This window comes from Frieseomelitta varia, unplaced genomic scaffold, assembly GCF_011392965.1.
Source record: "Frieseomelitta varia isolate USP_RPSP 00005682 unplaced genomic scaffold, Fvar_1.2 scaffold_34, whole genome shotgun sequence".
NCBI classification, from domain to species: Eukaryota; Metazoa; Arthropoda; class Insecta; order Hymenoptera; family Apidae; genus Frieseomelitta; species Frieseomelitta varia.
This window is the reverse complement of record NW_025110079.1, coordinates 732,774-751,881: the sequence shown is the minus strand read 5'-3', so window position 1 is coordinate 751,881 and position 19,108 is coordinate 732,774. Positions and strand designations below refer to the sequence as shown.

General features: G+C 37.1%; 5 protein-coding genes across 6 annotated transcripts; 1 reads left to right on the top strand and 4 right to left on the bottom strand.

Annotated features, from left to right (window-relative positions):
- Positions 1-1,649: 1,649 nt before the first annotated feature.
- Positions 1,650-2,561, bottom strand: LOC122530377 (protamine-like). The gene is made up of 3 exons (XM_043657260.1): positions 2,347-2,561; positions 1,972-2,247; positions 1,650-1,903 (listed from the first exon to the last, which is right to left on the bottom strand). Exons 1-3 carry the CDS (start codon positions 2,403-2,405, stop codon positions 1,885-1,887), a joined length of 354 nt encoding a protein of 117 aa, XP_043513195.1. The 5' UTR covers positions 2,406-2,561; the 3' UTR covers positions 1,650-1,884.
- A 127-nt stretch (positions 2,562-2,688) lies between these two features.
- On the bottom strand, positions 2,689-4,164 carry LOC122530376 (group XIIA secretory phospholipase A2). The gene is made up of 3 exons (XM_043657259.1): positions 3,787-4,164; positions 3,289-3,356; positions 2,689-3,210 (listed from the first exon to the last, which is right to left on the bottom strand). The coding sequence occupies exons 1-3, from the start codon at positions 4,019-4,021 to the stop codon at positions 2,893-2,895; spliced, it is 621 nt and encodes a 206-aa protein (XP_043513194.1). The 5' UTR covers positions 4,022-4,164; the 3' UTR covers positions 2,689-2,892.
- Positions 4,165-4,337: 173 nt separating this feature from the next.
- Positions 4,338-5,609, bottom strand: LOC122530378 (glutaredoxin-C4-like). 2 transcript variants are annotated; one of them, XM_043657262.1, is made up of 3 exons: positions 5,458-5,609; positions 4,679-4,793; positions 4,338-4,616 (listed from the first exon to the last, which is right to left on the bottom strand). In XM_043657262.1, the coding sequence occupies exons 2-3, from the start codon at positions 4,775-4,777 to the stop codon at positions 4,419-4,421; spliced, it is 297 nt and encodes a 98-aa protein (XP_043513197.1). In that variant the 5' UTR covers positions 4,778-4,793; positions 5,458-5,609; the 3' UTR covers positions 4,338-4,418. The 2 variants fall into 2 exon arrangements, with proteins under 2 accessions (XP_043513197.1, XP_043513196.1); XM_043657261.1 differs by lacking the exon at positions 5,458-5,609 and having other exon boundaries at positions 4,679-4,828.
- A 337-nt stretch (positions 5,610-5,946) lies between these two features.
- LOC122530374 (Golgi-specific brefeldin A-resistance guanine nucleotide exchange factor 1) lies at positions 5,947-15,055 on the top strand. Its single transcript, XM_043657256.1, has 15 exons — positions 5,947-6,212; positions 6,511-6,709; positions 6,775-7,002; positions 7,064-7,170; positions 7,236-7,752; positions 7,817-8,214; positions 8,304-8,481; positions 8,576-8,691; positions 8,808-8,996; positions 9,111-9,446; positions 9,529-9,737; positions 9,865-10,110; positions 10,210-12,314; positions 12,425-12,732; positions 12,807-15,055. The coding sequence occupies exons 1-15, from the start codon at positions 6,093-6,095 to the stop codon at positions 12,900-12,902; spliced, it is 5,352 nt and encodes a 1,783-aa protein (XP_043513191.1). The 5' UTR covers positions 5,947-6,092; the 3' UTR covers positions 12,903-15,055.
- LOC122530375 (zinc finger CCHC domain-containing protein 24-like) lies at positions 14,522-18,933 on the bottom strand. Its single transcript, XM_043657257.1, has 4 exons — positions 17,520-18,933; positions 16,587-16,832; positions 16,146-16,310; positions 14,522-15,566 (listed from the first exon to the last, which is right to left on the bottom strand). The coding sequence occupies exons 1-4, from the start codon at positions 17,718-17,720 to the stop codon at positions 15,453-15,455; spliced, it is 726 nt and encodes a 241-aa protein (XP_043513192.1). The 5' UTR covers positions 17,721-18,933; the 3' UTR covers positions 14,522-15,452.
- Positions 18,934-19,108: the final 175 nt, after the last annotated feature.

The window sequence follows — 19,108 nt, the reverse complement described above, 5'->3', positions numbered from 1 at the left end:
TTTTTTTTTTTTTTTTTTTAATTTATGTTTCAATTTTTTAATACACTTCTTCCTCCGTTGTTGCTTGATAACACGTGGTCACGTGTGTGAATGTTCTTCTAGATTGTAAATCTCCATGATCCACGGAAACTAAAGGATTGATGGAAGCGGTTGCATCGCAAGAATCAAAGAGCTCGTATTAAACGGATTCTTAACTTGTTGGAATGCATAAATGAATGAATCCCGAGTGTGAATATGCGAATGCGCGCGCGCGAGGCAGAGATAAGGGCATATGTGTACGAATTATAATCATAGTATCGAATAGTAAACTACGAGACTTGGGTTCGTAATTTGTGCATTTAAAAAGCGATTAACTAATTACCATTGAATGTGATCTGTCGATCGGTGGATATACATATATGTGTACACGCGCGCGCATTTGATATAGGCAAGCGTGCATGTTGTGTATATACAGTTTTATGGCTCGGTCCACGATCGACAAAACGGATACCTATTTTTAGTAGGGCATTCCCATCCGAAATTACAACGGTGTTACGTTTTCTGTATAATAGTGTATATATATATATATTATACATATATAAATATATGTGTGTATATATATGTACTACACATAATATTTGCAAAGAATATTCTGTTTGATATTATCGATTGTTGAACGTTGTTATTTACTTTCTCTTCGAGGCACGCTGTACTTTATTGTATCATAAAAAAAATAATTGTACTACTATTAGTAATTATAATTGTACTATTGAAAATTAATTATTATGATCGCCAACTCGTTCATTATCATTGATCAGTAATGGTTCGTTTGTCATCTCTCAATGTGAACATAGCGTTTTCTCATTAATGATCATTCGTAAGATATCATTCTTGCCGTCGTCAATTGTCTTCGTCGTTTTCACGTTTCTTATTACTATTGCTGTTATGATTACTATTGATTATAGTTATCACTATTGCCATTGGTCGCCGTCATGGTCATGGTAGTGTCATGATTGTCATGGTCATTGTCATCATTATCATCATCATCATTATTATTATCATTATTATTATTATTATATTATTATTATTATTATTATTAATATTATTATTGTTATCATTACAATTGCTATTCTATCATCGCCATCGTCACTTTCATCCCACATCGATATAAATAACATTTTACTCGGTCCCTATGCTCTTTAATTATGTGCACAGATGCAGAATGAAAGAAATACACGCGCAGGCGTGCGCGCATACACACATACGTATATTCATTCTTTATTCTCTATTGTATGTAATATTTTTATTTTCTATTAATTGAACGAGAGGGCACATACATAGTTTCGAAAAGAATGATACATGCGTAAAAATGCTCTTCCGCGGAGCGTCACTAAAATTATGCTGAAATTATTTTTTGTATCGAATTATAAGAGGTGAAGAGATGTTGATTATTTCGACCTCTTCATGGGAAATGTAAAATGGTGCTCGTTCGTGTACGTTCAATTGTAATTTCCCTCTTGTCCACGACGCTTCGGGGAATGGTCGCGAATAAATAATATATTTATAGTATATTACGAATTTAATTTTTTCAGACGAGACTATAAGAGCGAAGGGCAAGGGGATTTGCCTAGTTTTTAGCATAATTCTTGAACGATAAAGAAGATCATTGATAGTGTAAAAATACATCAATATTTATTGTACATAGAGTTAAAAAAAACTACTAACAAATAAAAATGAATCAAAAATAAAGGCTTCACGATGATATTTTGTACGAATAAAAGACTTGTAAGAAACTTGTGTAGAAAGCGTGTACCTGATGCACGCATGGCAAGACGGACTTCGCACTTTTCTAATTTCGTCCACAATTTTTATCTTATCATTTTTTAAGATTGACGTATATACGTTTTATCTTCGTCTTCTTCTTCTGAACAAAAATATATCAAATTTATCAAATTGTCGATTAATAAGTCGATCGGATAAGATTAAGATTACCTTAACTTTCGCTTCCTTTTCTGTTCTTCTCGTCTTCTCTTTTCAGCGTTTGCCAAGTCTATATATTTCTTTCTTTGTTCCGAGCTCATTCGGGTCCATAATTTTCCAGCTGCTCGTGCAATCACGGTTACAGGTTCCCTTGGCTTTTTACTCCGTAACCGTAGGAAGAAGATGATGAAAGGATTTGTCGCACGACATTTTACGATTTCTTTTCTACCGTTTCGCAGGTCGGAACCATTCGCAACTCTTTTATTCCTTCCAGATCGATCATCTACGCTACCCAAAAGCAAAACATACAAAGTACATTCTTATGTATTACTTTTGTGCGTCGTTAATTAGATCAATGAGAACAGGGTAAAATAGAAATTATCTTACCTGTCGTCACTTTCTCGATTCCGTTCTTTCCTCTTCTGTGCGGATCCGCTGTTTCCCATCCTCCTCGGAAACACTATCACGACTGTTCAACAAAAATTCTTGTCGTACCCCGCATTACTTGACAATTTTTTTTTACAAAAACTTTTCTTAAAAACTGAAGTTGAAGTGATACCGCCAATGGGAAGCGTATTTCCTTTGTTTCAATGCAGAAACAAAAACAAGCAAGTGAGGATAAATATTTAAATTCACGAATGAACTTTTCGAATGGATACTGTAAGGGACATTAACTGAAAATACGAAGAACAGAGACTAGAGAAGGAAAAGAGAGAAATTGAACAATGATTAGAAGACAAACTTATATTTCCCTGTTTCATTGAACATATGGAAAGTACCTGTTTTACAATAGCAACACCATTTTCGATAAAACGACATTTTCTACAATACAACAGTAAGTAGAAAATAGCATTTTGATTTATTAGAGATTCACAAACGAGGTATAAAGGTAATTGGTATTTTACAAATGACAAATGATCTATAAAATTATTTCTATAATTCTCCACCAGCTTGAGCAGCTTTCTTTGCTTTTTTGTTTTTATTCCACTTGTCTCCACAGTAGCAGGCATTTTTTTGCGCATCCATGTAACTCTTGCATCCTAAAGCAGTCGTACCAGTGAAAAGCATTTTTGCAGCAGCTTTACACGTATTTATTATCGCAGTCGATTGATATCCATCGCAATATTTGTATAGGCATCTTTTAAATTCCAAATCGCATTTCTCTTTATCTGAGTTACAAGTATCGTAACAAATGTCATGCGCGTCGCAACATTTCGTCATTTCCGTGAGTGGCAGATACTCTTGGTTTATCTAAAAATTGTTAAGTCAATTAAAATTTTTATATTTTGCACATGAAAGTGCAATTTTTTTTTTTGTAGAATTACTTACTTCAATTCCTAAAGAACCACAGCCATTACTTTGGGGTTTATGATTCCAATCCGGTTTCGGAGTGACTCCTGAAATCGTCACAAACTTCGTATTATTTTTATTTCGTCTTATTAAGCGACAACCAATTAGATTTAACAACGTGTCATTACAGTTTCTGATATAGTTAAATTTTTTTTAAAAAACATACGATCTTAAATATTTCTCAACACCAATTTGCTAAAATTATTTACAATCGTTACAAATTATATAATATATTAGAAAAGATAAAAGTATAGATAGAGTTATATATAGATGTATATAGATGATACTACAATACATCATGACGTGTACATTATCATCGTCTTACATATTTTTATCGGTTAATACCGCATCTTAAGATAGTCTATGATAGTATAGAATTAGAAACTTAATAGAGTACAATAAAAGTAAAAAGGAAAAATAAGTTTAAAAGTAGAATAAGAATATAATGATTAGGTTATATGATTAGATTACATATACCTCCTGGACATTGAAAGATACAGTTTTCTTCCACTGCTGCGTCGAACACTTCATGTATGTCTTTAATTTTTCTAGCTACAGTAACTGCATTCTCAAAGAAATCTTGAAATACCGTTTCTGCTGCTAATACTGCGTCCTTTAAATTCGATAGTAAACCAGCACCGTAACCTGACCATGCATAAGCGAGAAAAGTCAGAATGTACACTAGAGCCTTTCGATACTGGGAAAAATCCATTTTTTATAATTTTGCTGCACTTACTGACACACTATTATACCGGTTTGACCGGATATTTTTAGGTAAATTGACTCATATAAATGTATATTCAATCGCGGAGGTGACAAACGAAGAAATAGTTCTCACATTACATTGTACTCTCGTCATGCAATATATACGTACGTACGAAAATGCACGTTTATTTGAATGGAAATCGTGAATGATCTTTTACTCAAATAAGAAATTAGCAAGCATTTATTTTTAACTTGCTTAACAATAATTATTCGCAATTAGTTTTATTATGGAAATATAAGGACAATTATATATATTCTTTGTCGTGCAAATAATAATCTTTATTAATTTAGACAAAAGAAACAACAAATAATTCTAACAAGTTAAGTAGTACAAAAGTAACATGTTAAAACATTTTTTGTAATTCTCCTTTCTCGTATAATTTCTTCACGTCTGTTCCACCTCCCAAGCATACTCCGTTTACAAATACTCTAGGTACTGTTCTAGCTCCAGTCATTTCACCTAATATAGATTGGATTTCATCTCCGTCATCCCTTTCATTTAATTCGATAGACTTGTATTTCTTTTGCAATTTGTCAAAGATCTGAAATAAAAGTCATGTCAAGTGATATTGAAATGAAAATAGGAAAATTATTTGGTTGATACCTGCTTAGCCATTCTGCAATATGGGCAACTCGTCTTAGAAAATATCACAATGGTATGAGATGCAATAAGTTGATCAACTTCATCTTTCGTTGCAGGCATGACGACCTCTTCTGCGCTGGAAATTGATAAATCCATCATGTTAAATTGGTAAAATCATTGTTGTAATAACGTAACAAATTCTCGTGTTATAACTTCTATCTGAATTGAATATTGTAAATGAATTAAATTTAGATATTGTTTTACTACATTTTTATAAGATTAAAAAAATAATTGTCAAATGCTACCTGTCTCAGCATTTTTCTCGCCATCTGTGTAAACCAAGTTCTTTCTAAAAATTATACTCAACATGTCACTGATAAAACCTAACGAAATTTTATACATGTTGATTTAAAAATTTTAGGTGGAAACGAAATACATATATAGCGGTTACAGGAGGAATGATTCTCTCTCTCTTTAATGCGAAGTTCTCTTTTTTATGCTGTTAAACAAAATACTGTCGTGAAAGAATCGATTTCGATATCAAAAGAAATCGAGTATTTAAATACGAATTCCATAATATTTAGTATGTAATATTAGTATTACACTTCTTAACACTACATTATTTTGTGTAAAAATGAAATTACTATAAATTTGACATGCTGCAATATTTTTTAAAAATTAACATGCATTGCATTTTTCTTTTAATCGACAAAGAGATTTGATATATAAATTATGCCTGTGGATGGGCGTACACATATGTATAAATTATTATTATTCTTTTAGTAGATGAAAATACTTACAATTATTGTTTAGAATGTTACACAGTGTTCGAACTTGCTATACATAAGTTGTAATGAAGTATAGATATATGTTTCTTTATATATGTTTTTACTACTATACTGTTTTCATGAAAAACTTAAGCTTTCCTTGAAACTTAAGCTATGAGGAATTGAAAATATTTTTAGAATTTACGTTTTATCGCGAAACATGAGTCTCTTTCTGAAAAGTCTCTTTCTTTTTCTTTTTGATCCTTTTCCACTGAAATTTGATTAACATTAATAAAAAAAACCCTTCAACAAAATTCTCCAAACGAAAACGTGCAATTAATTTCTGGAAAATTGTAGAATTAAAATACTGTATTTGAAAATTAAGGTTCCGTAAGAATCAACAAGAACAGAATTTTGTATGTCTAAGGGACATTTAAATAATTTATGTTAATGTGGCCCTAAGTATTGATAGAGAAGGTTTTCAATTTCCACGCTAGATGGCACATTGTCATGATGTAGTTTTGAACGCCTCTTTAAATTGACAACTCAGCGACTATTGTGTTGAAAGTGTTCCCTTGACACTTGACGTTACAGATTATTGAGTATTTTCTAAGGTTTCTTCGGGGTAAAGATGGTGTAAGTGTAAAGGACAAGTGTTGTAAAAAAAGATGGGCAGGATCGTGAAAATGGCCTATCCAGGAGGTGGTTTACACGTTGTCGAGGGTGAGCTCTGCCTCCTGGTAACGGCTATGAGACGAGGTGCCCGATGGTCATCTCACTCTCATCAGGTTAGAATGATTCTTGTCTTCACTCTTTTTATGAGAAAACATATGTTCTGTTTTCTACAGTTGTGATCTTACATCTATTAATTGAATTATCAGTAATATTTACATGTATACGTATGATTGTCACGTGGATATATTTTGATTGTCATCGGTTGTCAAACAGGTTGTAGTAAATAGTAGAATAATAATACATCGGATCGAATTGTTAATGCAATTATGATATGATTATTTTCAATTGAAATTTTTTTTAAATATTTGACTAATATTTGTCTAATCTGCATATTTCGTTGTCATTTTCAAGGATGATGATCAGGATGCTCTTATAAAAGGATTATTTAGTCTGAAAGACGTACTAAATGAGGCAAAAGATTTGTCTTATTTAGAGCCAGGTGTATTTTTAGCACCATTTCTAGAAATTATAAGATCAGAAGAAACAACCGGTCCTGTTACAAGTCTTGCCTTGTCTGCTGTTAATAAAATGATATCATATGGTCTTATAGGTATACACTCATTTTATCCACTAGAGGTATTTTCAAGAACATGTATTATATTGACATTTTTGTAGATTCTGATCATCCTGCAATAGCACAATGTGTAGAAGCTATCGCCGATGCTGTAACACATGCAAGATTTGTTGGAACTGATGCATCTGGGGATGGGGTTGTTTTAATGAGAATACTTCAGGTCTTGAGAGCTCTAATGTTATCACCAGCTGGGGATTATCTTTCCAATGAGAGCATTTGTGAAATTATGCTTAGTTGTTTCAGAATATGTTTTGAAACACGTCTCAGTGGTAAGAATTTTTATTATATTCAAATTTCTTCGTGATTTTAACAATGTTTGTTTGATTATAGAACTATTAAGAAGAACAGCTGAACATTGTTTGAGAGACATGGTGCAACATCTTTTTACTCGACTACCCCATTTTGTGGATGATACTAGAGTTTTATTAAATATGAAAGTAAGTTACTAAAACTCAACAAAATATAATATTTTAATGTTACGTTAATGTGTGCATATTTTTAGAAAATGAGAACAAACAGTATGGAAAGTAATCGTAGTAAAAATAGAAGAAATAAAAGTCATTTTAAGCAAAAGGCAAGGCAGAATATAGATAATGTAACAGATGTTGAAAGTCAACATATTGACATTCCAAGTCCAACTGATAGAGTCAGATCAGCTGGTTTGGTAACACCGGTTACATCAATGGGAAATATCGTTGATATGCAAGGTTCTTTGGATCAAGGTAGTGCTGAGAAAACAGAAGAAGAAAAGAATGAAAACAAGGATCATAATAAAAAAGATTTAAATAATATGAATGAAACCACCAAACAGGAAAATGAATCAGATATAAAAAGGGATAAAGAAGATTTAAAGGATACGAAAGAGTCTAAAGAAAGTAGTAACGAAATAGAGGACAAAACAAACGTTGCGAATGAAAAAGAGCAAGTTTCACAGAAAGAGGAGAAAGGTATAGAAAATATTCAAGTAGAGGAACACAATCAAACGAAGAAAATAAATTTAGTAAAGGAAGGAAATCGAGGTATTTATATTAATTTATATAAGTGATAATGGCCATTTTAATTATTATTTTCCTGAATTTGTAGAAAACCTGAAAAAATCAATTGACGACGAAAAGAATACAGAATTAATAAAATCTCCGGTAGGAAGTGTAGAGGATTTATCGGTAGATGAAAATAAAAGTAATGCATACAAAGTATCTAAAGCTAAAGAATCTGAACAAGTTGAAGAATATATAAATGCACAAGGAGTTCGTTTTATGCCACATCAGCAATTAGCGCCGTATGGTGCTCTGTGTGTCCGTGAATTATTTAGATTTCTTGTATCTTTGTGCAGTCCTCTTGATAAACAAAATAATGAAGTTATGACACATCTCGGACTCAGTTTGCTACAAGTAGCCTTAGAAATTGCTGCCGACTATCTTTCCAACTTTCCGTCATTATTGGTGCTTGTGAAAGATGATCTTTGTAGAAATCTTATTTTGGTAATGATGATACAATAATCATTTGTCTTTATTTTTGTTAAATTTATTTGAAAATAGGAACGTGTAATAATTATAATTGTATTTATCAGCTTCTTGGCACAGACCGTTTGTCGATTCTTGCAATAGATCTGCAAGTATCGTTCTTGTTATTTGAATCGCAAAGGGAACATTTGAAATTTCAAATGGAGCATCATATAAACAAATTGATGGAAATAGTAAGTTCAGATTCAAATAGGATATCATATGAACAACGTGAATTAGCTCTCGGTACGGATACTCTATGATACTATTAGTTACAGTTTCTGGAAGTGTAGACTTACATGGAATTAATTAATGGGAATTTAACTTTCCTTAATTTTAGAGGCCATTGTACAATTATGGAGAATACCAGGTTTACCAGCAGAATTGTACTTAAACTACGATTGTGGATTATATTCTACTAATTTATATGAAGAATTAATGAAACTTTTGTCAAAGGTGTGTAATACACTTATTTTAGTATGATAAACAAATGTGTGTCAAATGTCTTTTTTGTTAAAAACTCCACTGAATGTATGAATTTACTGAATCTACTGAATGTACTTTGTTATTAGAATGCTTCAGCGCTGATGGGTAATATGCAATACATGCAATTTGTTTCCTTGGATGCCATATTCACATTGATTTCTGGTATGGAAATCAGATGCAAGGGTTACAAAGAATTGTGTAAACCATCTCGACATAGTGCATCGGCAAATCTTCCAACACGAGAGGACCTGCTCGCTATAAAGGCAAATAAGAGGGTTCGTACTTAACTGATTAAATTTTTAAATAAACCTTCTTTACTTCTTTTGCTTCTCGTTTTATTTTGCTTACTGTTAAGAGAAGATTCAAAGGTATACATTTCTTCCGTATAGTGGTTGGTACATGGTACAGAAAAATTTAATGAAAATCCGCGAGAGGGAATCGCTAAACTTACCGAACATGGTCTTCTGGGTGGAAGTCCAGGCAATCCTGATCCAGAGAAAGTAGCCAAATTTTTGAAGGAGAATCCCGGGCTTGATAAAAAAGCTATTGGGGAATACATTAGTAAAAAAGAAAATAAAAGTGTTTTGAATTGTTTCGTTCACAGTTTTGACTTGAAGGATATGCGAATTGATCAAGCTTTACGTCTTTATTTAGAATCTTTCAGACTTCCTGGTGAAGCTCCGCTTATTTCCTTGTTACTTGAAAAATTTGCAGAACATTGGCATGTAAGTCTAATTTTCCCATGTTATGTATATAAATTAATGAGTATAAAAGATATATAAAAAAAAATTTTCGTTTAATCCTCAGGATAGTAATGGAAGACCGTTTGCATCAGCAGATGCCGCATTTACTTTAGCGTATGCTGTAATTATGTTGAATGTTGATCAACATAATTATAATGTAAAGAGACAAAATAATCCTATGACTGTTGATGAGTTCAAAAGAAATTTGAAAAAGGTGAACGGCGGTGCTGATTTCGACCAGGGAATGCTCGACGAGATATATGCGTCTATAAAGTAAAATTATTTTCCTTTTCGTTTTCCAATAATAATTGTCATGGTGTTTAGTATTTATAAATTATTTGTACGGCAGATTGTGCATTATACATTTCTTTTTTTTTTTTTTTTTTTTTTTTTTTGTTAGGGGCGAAGAAATTGTGATGCCTGCTGAACAAACTGGTTTGGTCAAAGATAATTATTTGTGGAAAGTTCTGTTACGTAGAGGGGTTGGTCCTGAAAGTTTCTACTTAAAAGTTGGAAATTCTGGTGAATTTGTAGATAAAGAGTTAGCTGAGGAGGCATGGGCTCCTATTATAAGTGCACTTTGCAGGGCGTACGACAAAGCGCCTGATAGTTCATTGCAACGTCGTGTCGCTGAAGCTTTTCACCGGTTGGTAACATATTTCGATTGAATCGAATTTAAATTAGGATCGAATTTAAATTAGGATCAAATTTAAATATTGTTTGTTTTTTCTTTGTGCTGCTATAGTTGCGCTTCCATCAGTGCTCACTATGGAATGACCAGTGACTTGGACACTCTCATAGTAAGTTTATGCAAGTTTACGGGCCTAGCGACTGGTGGTGAGCCCGACCAAGTAGTTTTACAACTTGGTGGAAGTAACAAATGTCAGTTTGCTGCACGCACATTGTTCAAAATTACTCACATACACGGGGATGCAATAAGAGCTTCCTGGAAAAATATCATCGATTGTTTGCAATCGTTATACAAAGCGAGATTATTGCCGAAGAGTTTGACCGAAGGGGAAGATTTTATCGATCCATCTGGAAAAATATCGTTACTTCGGGAACCAATTACACCGAAGCCAGCTCCGGTGGATCAGGGAATATTATCCAGTTTATATTCTTACATAGCTTTGGATACCTCGCGCATGTCTCATCCAGCGGAAACGACTGCGAGAAAAAGAGCTATAGAATTTATTGGGAATTGTTACCTCAAACAAATCATCGAAGAAAGCAAATTCTTGCAGGTCGAATCGCTTCGGTCTCTTGTCGGTGCTTTGGTGTTGCCAAACTCTCACGACGAGGATGTATCGGTATTTTTGCTGGAATTGTTGCTGGAGGTAACTATTCAGAATCGTGACAGAGTAGCATGCATTTGGCCAGTAGTTCAAGGCCATCTAGATGGGTTATTAACAACAGCCGCGCGTGAGAATCATCCATACCTTTTGGAACGGGTAGCCGTTGGAATGTTGAGATTAGCGATTAGGCTGTTACGGGGAGAGGAATGCGCGTGCACCGTGTTGCCACCTTTGTTGCCCTTGACTCATCTGCCTTCAGCTACGACCACGCCACTCGCCAGGCAAATTGCCTACGGTTTGTTCGAGTTGCTTAAAACCGGTGCTGCTAACATTCACAGCACGGAAGATTGGAAAGTGGTATTTAGTTTGCTAGAGTGTGCAGGTGCCGGGGCGTTATTGCCAAAACAGTCAAATACTGTATTGGACGAGGCAACGAATTCTAGAGCATCGATGTTGGATCCTAGACCGATTAGTCCTGTACCCGAATGGGTACTCGTGTCTCCAACAGGCACCGAAGCCCCGTTGCCCGTTGCTGCCGACACGATAGTCTTGGACCGAGATCTACAACCTCACGATCCTGCTGCGTTTGTCAAATGCTGTGAAAGCTTGACGTTTCTAGTCAGAGACGTGGCACACGTAACTCCGTTTAACTTCGAGTTATGTATACGTTGCGTGAGAACGTTCGCCGAAGCGGTGCTTCAGTGTTCAGGAAAAAGGAACAAAGTGCTCAGTCAAACGGACGAACCCGGTGCTGCAGCTACCGTTGCTACGTATCAACAGAGTCCTATACAATTGTTAGATTTGATGCATACGCTTCATACAAGAATTGCTCAAGTATTTCGATGGTGGGCCGAAGAAGGGAACGGCACGGAAAATGTTTCGCTGTGGCTGCACGTATGGAGGCCTTTGTTGCAAGGAATCGCGAGGTTGTGCTGCGACGCTCGTAGACAGGTACGCACCGCAGCCATCACCTATCTTCAAAGCACTTTGCTCGCTCACGATTTAGCTCAGTTGTCGGCAGTAGAGTGGTCTCAGTGTTTGGAACAGGTTCTGTTCCCACTGCTGGCTCAGTTACTTGGACCAATAGCGTCGAACGATCCTATTGGTGTAGAGGAGACAAGGGTGAGAGCAGCCATGTTACTGTCTAAAGTGTTTCTTCACCATTTGAATCCTTTGTTGACCCTCCCTGGATTTTTGCCACTTTGGCTAACCGTGTTAAGTTTACTCCGTGCTTACATGCACGCTGATAATAGCGAGCTTCTCTTCGAAGCTATACCGGAATCGTTGAAAAACATGTTGCTGGTCATGTCTTCCGCTAACGTGCTGGCTCCGACGTCGAATTTGTGGGTCCCGACTTGGAGAACGATCGATGCATTTTTACCTAATTTAAAGGCAGAGTTGTTCCCAGAGCCGATTATCCCGGTCGTACCAGTTTCACCAGAATCGCCTCAGATGCAACAAAAGTCGCAAGTGATCAGTTTGATCGAGCAACAGCAACCATGTTTCCCCGGATCCATAGCACCACCTCAACCGAAGCTTGACGTATCAGCCGAGGGTATGCATCATTAAGTGATTTAATTGAGAATATTATAATTTACATTATAGTTATAACGATATTGAGAAAAGTTGTAATCACCTAAAAATCTGACATTTCTTATGTTGTAGGTAATCGATCCTCATTAATGGCCGCCGAGTCCGAAGAAACATCAACAATATCGACGTCGACGATATCCAAACCATCATCGAACGAGGAACATTCCGATCGCTTGTCAAAATCGATCATTAGTGGAAGCAACGAATCAGAAAAGATTGTATTAGCGTGTGTAAAGAACGAATACGAAGAACGGAGGCAACAGCCAATTCAATATCAGCATGCTTTACTACGTTCGCAATCCGAACAGCATTTGTCATATAATCAAGAAACGGAACATGCTGGAACGTTGAATTCCTCTCTCCGCACAGATGCATCTCAGGTAAGAGATTAATTTGACGAACGAACATGTTGACTTGAACAAGTTAAACTATAAATCGTGTGTTTTCTTTTCAGAGTGTAGACTCGACAGCAACGACCATGTTCAATTCTGCGGCATATTTCAGTGAAGACCCGGCAGCGGATCGGCTATTCGCCGTAACTAATCCTTGACCACTGTACATTTATCATGTATATTGTACGATTGCTTTTCCAGAAGAGAAACGTTCGGGTGAAATTTTAGCGAGAAAGAGATCACTACACGTCACAGTAGATGGACCTTTCATATTACGATATATTAATAATAATATATAACAACGCATTTGATATTATTATTAATATATACATATACATAAACATTATATACATTATACGTATATATACATGAATAATAATATGTGTGGCACGGTATCGTATTTCGTGGAATTTTATTTTTATTGTCATATCGACAAAATAGTCGCGCGTCTTTACGAACGTTTCGTTCTTTTTACCGGTGTACCGCTACGTGTCAATATATCCCGGAATACGACGCGAATTACGATATCGTTGATCAAATTATTAGGAATTGTTCCTAGGTGAACAAATGATGGTAAATCGGTAATTCTTGCATCTGTATGATAGTAATTATAAATTATTTAATATACTTGTGGATACATGGAAGGCTGAGAATCACAGGGATGTAGACCAAGCTACCATTATTTTTCATAAAACAGATATGCGTTCATTATTATAAAAGTTTCATTATATTGTTTCAAGTTACGGGTGAAAATCAATTATTAATGAAAACTAAAACTACAACTCGATTGATTTTTATGATTTTCAGCCTATCGTGTACGTGTAGATACGTGCAGCTGGCAAGAGAATTCATCTTCCACGAGTTACATTTTCATTTTTCCTTTCTTTACATTTTATGCATGTACATACGAATATGTAAAATTTGAGATGCCTAGGCTCAAAAGAGGCGAACCAATTTCGCGTGTCATGCAGTAGTGACACGGCCTGTGATTCCCGTGGTTCGATCATTTTTGATCAATTTGTACATACTCGTTATATCTCAATTATAATATATAAAAATATCTCCCCTGTAAGCTTTGTAACTGAGACACAGTTGCAAGATTAATTTAAAAAAATTGTTATTCCAACAACGCTTTGATTTAACTAGACAATGTTGTAAATTGAGAAATGCGTTGAATAACATTCGAAGCAGCGGTGCTGCTTGAATTTCTGGAATATGCGTGTATCCATGTTTCTTATTTGGCAAATTTACGGATACTTGTGTCTCTCTGTTGCTTCTATATAATTATGCCAGGACGCCTATGACGGGTTTTGGGACCGTGTCGGTAAGGCAAGGGTAAAAATGATGAAGAAAAGAAACGTTCACCAGCCAAGACTTATCAGTGGGGGGGATTTCTGGCAAGAACTCTTGGAGTGGGATGGGCCTCTATTAGGCTGAGCATAAAAAACGGTCACCCATCCCTAGGGCCGCTGCCTGCTTAACCTGCTGATCGCCATCGATCCATCGGTTAGTTGCACTTGCGGCTCGTGTAACACAAGTATGCTTAGAATTTGTATATGACGAACGAAACAGATGAGGCCCTTATCGTCAACCTGGTTGCCCGCCAAAAAAAGGAGAGACTGAAATTGAAATTGAAGTGAGACAGTGGAGACTTGAACGCGGAGATCCGCAGTGACGTGGAAGACTCCAAGACGTTGGCAGACGTTGCACTTGTTTCAAAGACGGATTCAGGCACGAATCAGTTTGAAATCTGATTCCTTCTTTTGTTTTTTTCATGTTTTTCGTATGTTAATAATTAACATTCGCGTACCACACGTGTGTCAATAGACTATTTCACTTGATCGTACGCGTTGATGACGCAAGTATGAGGATAATTTGTCGTACATCTCTGAACGTAAAGCAGCTATAATTAGTTAGAGACACAATCGTCCTAGAATATACGTGACCGCGGTCCTCTGTTCGTGGACGTCGCGTAGCGTGATACCTTGTCTTTTTATTCTGCACAAGAAACCTAGGTACGCGACTTATTTTTAGATATTTACCTTTTTTTTTCCACGTACGTATGTCTGTTTGTTGTATATGATTGTATAGAAAAACACAAGATCAAAAATATTCTAACGCTTTCTCGTTTACGGTATTGTTTATTAATGCGATGCTGTATATATATATATACATATATATATATATATACACAGTGATTCTTATCAATTCTTGAACATCACGGCGATCCAGAAATTATTGCTTCGTAATATATTTGTTTATAATATCATTGTTTGTTTCTTTCTAAATATATTATTTAATATTTGTTTCACATCGAGCGATAATCTCCTCTCCCGCGTGGTGCCTGAATATTAATAAGAGTCATTGTAAACTCTTCTTTTATCATTGTTGTATTATCACAGATATAATTGATGTTTGATCGTAGAGAAGGAAAACGATATAGCGCGGCTGTAAAGTCATGTGTGAAAATTTACATCTATCTGGTACTACTGTGCAAGCGTTTGTTGTCCTACGTTCTACGCGAAGCTCGTATCGTTTCCACTTGCTGCACGCATGATCTGTATAAAATGTTCGATGAAGAGGTGTTCGAAGATCAATCGCATGAAAGTTTCTCGAGGAACGGGGAATCTTTGGTTCAAGACCGTGAGAGAAATAAAAATTTTTATCTTTCGCTTTGTGCCACCTTCGCATGTGACTTTCGCATTTTGCTACTGATCCTTTCGGCAGTAGTAGCCGAGGGTTTTACACTTCTGGCAAAGATGTTGCGGATGAACCTTACTCTGGTCAGACACGTCCAATCCGTCCGGCTTCTCCAACGGTCTCTGAAAACATGGGAAACGTAACGAGATTATGTAACATAATTGTGTTGATGCATCGCTGTGGAAATACGAACGCAACGCTCGACGAACTGGCAAAGAGCATGCTCTAGTAACGCGTATATTACCAGTACACGATTATATTTCGACGTTGTGCGTTGCTAAGAGTTAACTTATTCGGATTATATTGGAGAGAGAGAGAGGGAAACGCATTTCGCGTTATGTTGGCTTCGAAGCAAGTTTTCCCTTGGCGATCGTTTACGAATCGTGAAACACACTTCATACAAATTATTCTTGTCCAAATAAATTGTCTCTTGCGTGCACTCTTTCGTTCACAAAATCACTCTTTAAACTGTTAACGACTACTTTCTTTATAACTTGATGAAATTTAAACGAATAGTGCAACATTACGATAGAGTTGGCCGTTGATCCCTCGCGGATGAAACGCGGCGTTGTAAATTTTCGTTCATTTTCAAGAAACACGAAAATTGTCCGCGATCGAAGGTTTAATGGACGTTGACTCGAGTTGTTTTTCTCGATTGAATAGCAAAACTGTGTGTACAGTAAAACTGTGCACACTCTCACCTGTTTGTGAGGATAGACGTTTATGTGACATTTGATGCATTCTTGACCCATATTAGCCCAGCTGTTCCCGGACATCCACTTGCGCTTGCATTTGGGACACTTGTACTCTCCGAAGCATCGTTTCTTCCCTTGATACGGCGTCAAACCCTCTCCTTTCGGACGTGCCTGGAATAGACATTTATTTCTATAGATTTAGTAGAATAGAATGATTGTCGTTAGCGAACGCTAACAGAGAAATTGAAACTAGTCTCTCTTCGCGAGAGACTCGAAATATTGGATGACACGTTTCGTGAAGTATTTCACGACGCTGTTGTTGTTCTGTCCAAAAATAATACACACATTTGTGCAAAGCCAATGTGAAGCTGCATTCACCTGATCATTACCGAAGATCATGTTCTCCAATCGAGAATATATATATATATATACGCACGGGCAACATACCTGTGGACAATCTTTGATGTAGTGGCCTTTCTTGAAGCATAGGTGACAGAGGTAACTAGGCGGAGGCCTCTTAGCTGGTTTTCTATCTAGCAGTCCCAATTCTCTGAAACGATTCGCAAGCTCGCCGATATTATCCGCAAAGTTGCTGCCCCCGATCGCGCAACAGGGATCTAGCGCGCCACGGTGGCTGTGAGTTTGCGATGTCCCCGTTGAAAAGCCGCTCCATATCGTCGGGAAGAGTTTGCTCTGAAGTCACAGTCGGTCGTTGGGACACGTTATTGGACGAGCTGATTTTTACAAAACTTCGTGCACTTCGTGATCTTCACGCACGAAGTTTTTCAATGAATAAAGGTGGTGCTGTTAACCACTTGCGCTGGCAACCGATTGCGGACCATAACGAGCGACCAACGCCGTATACAATAATTTCGTCGCTTTCTCTTTGAACTCGTCGGTACGATATCACTGGATAGAAATTATCCGAGAAGTAACGAATTTATTATTCGTTTTGCCCATTTTGTTTCACTTAAATATACTTAAAATTGAGAAAATATTGCAATTTTAGGACAAGTAATCCTCGACGTGCGTGGCACGTCATTCCAGCGCAAGAGGTTGAACGTCGTTTTAAATCGCAATTATGTCAATAAGTCGATAATAAATTTTGTTAGTTTCTTAGTTTCCAAGCTATTTGGTGATTAAAAGCTACTTTGGTGTAACACACTTGAAAAGGGGGAACGATTTGTTAAGTTGTGGTTAAACAATTCTCTACTTTGTATTCGTTTCAAATATTTTTCGCGACTAACAGCGTCTCACGTTCATTCTTTTTTTTTTGTTTTTTTTTTTGTTTTTTTACCAAAAGCAAGTGTTTTGTCAAAAAGAGAGATATACAGGGGCGAACAGAGAGAGAAGAGAGACAAAGAGAAATCCTGGTAAAACCTGATCTCGTGTCTGAGGAGAATTCTGATCGGTGATGGCCAGGTAGACCCAATTGAGCAAATGGGGCGAATAGTGTGGTTGGTGGAGCGGCGGCTTCTGACCTTGGCTGCCGATAGCGTTCATAGCTCCAAGGCCAAGCTGCTGGGACGATTCCTGCGGCTGCAAATGTCGAATCGCCGGCGTTGGGTGACAAGCGGCCATGCTCGATGATTTACCGTCGTCTCTCGATTCCGATTATCACCTTCTCCAACGTGTTCGACGAACGTCCGTGCGACGATGACATTTTCCCGAGACGACGATATCGTTCATTCTCATCGGTGCATCTTCCCTGTCGAACGCGCGCTTCACGACGTCACTATTCTCTCTTCTTTTTTTTCAAACCCGCAGAAACTTTCGACGCACCGCTGGCAACGCTGCGCTGACTATTTCGTTTAAAAATACGAATTCGACACGTCCCGCTACATTCTCGGCGGCCAGTTGTTCCTCGTGATTAATTTTACGTCGGGCATCGAAGCACTGTTGACATTAAGTGTCAACAAAAGAGTATGACACTTCTTTTTCTCCAGACACAGGTAGAACACAACTGTCAAGTTCTCGGGTCAATCAAGCTCGGGGATCTCACTTTTCTCGCGTTTTCGTGAAATACGCCGCGTCACATTACGTCATAGTTGTTGGCGACGAGAGTTCCCATTTAGCTGATTTAACAGACCAGAGACTAACGAGTTTCGTCGGAACCCGAAACGAACGAGCGAATAATTATTTCACCCAGTTGAAACTCGCTCGATCGTGTAAGTTCGTCTCGTTCGGTACTGCGACACGTACCTAGAAGAAGAAGAAGAAGAAGAAGAAGATACGTGGCCTCGTGCAGGTGAATTAGAAGATCATCGCTTCATATTTATTGTCCCTTACTCCTCTTCTCCACTACTCTTGTTTTACACTTGATTACTTGTTGGTAGGTCTCGGAATTAATTCGACCATTGCCGAGTATTTATCTTACAACGTCCGTGCGTTGTTTCTCGACGTCGCTTGTTGATGACGATGTCACTGTCCTTTCTTCTACGTTTCTTTCTTCATCCCGATCGATTGGCGAGTTTCTCCGAATCGATGGATCAATGGCGAGAGGCGCGAGAAAGCGATTTTCGTGAAAGGCGTACTTCCGGAGTCGGCGACTACGTTCGCTCGCGGAGAGGGTCTGCCTCTGGCCCGAAGAACATCGACAATGTTGATCCCGTGAGCCGCGTGTACGTAAAAACGCATACACACGAATCTAACCAGCATTAAAGAGACCCCCGCCATGTGGTGAAGCTATTTCAGTGCTTGCTATCTATCTAACAGCTTGCCGCCACGAGTATTTCTCGGACTTCGCCACGAAGATCTTTACTTAGCGAAGATTCTCTCGGTTCCAGCGTCTCGCTTCCAACCGTTCATTCGATCCAGCCGAAATTCATCGGTGTTTTTTAAATCGTTTCGTTCGTCGCCCACTGACGTCGATCGCTCATTGTACAGTCGATTTCTGTCGTGAATCTTTTGAATGAATTGAAAATTAGGCAAATTAGAGCTGTAATTTGGAGCGTGAATGGATTTTAATA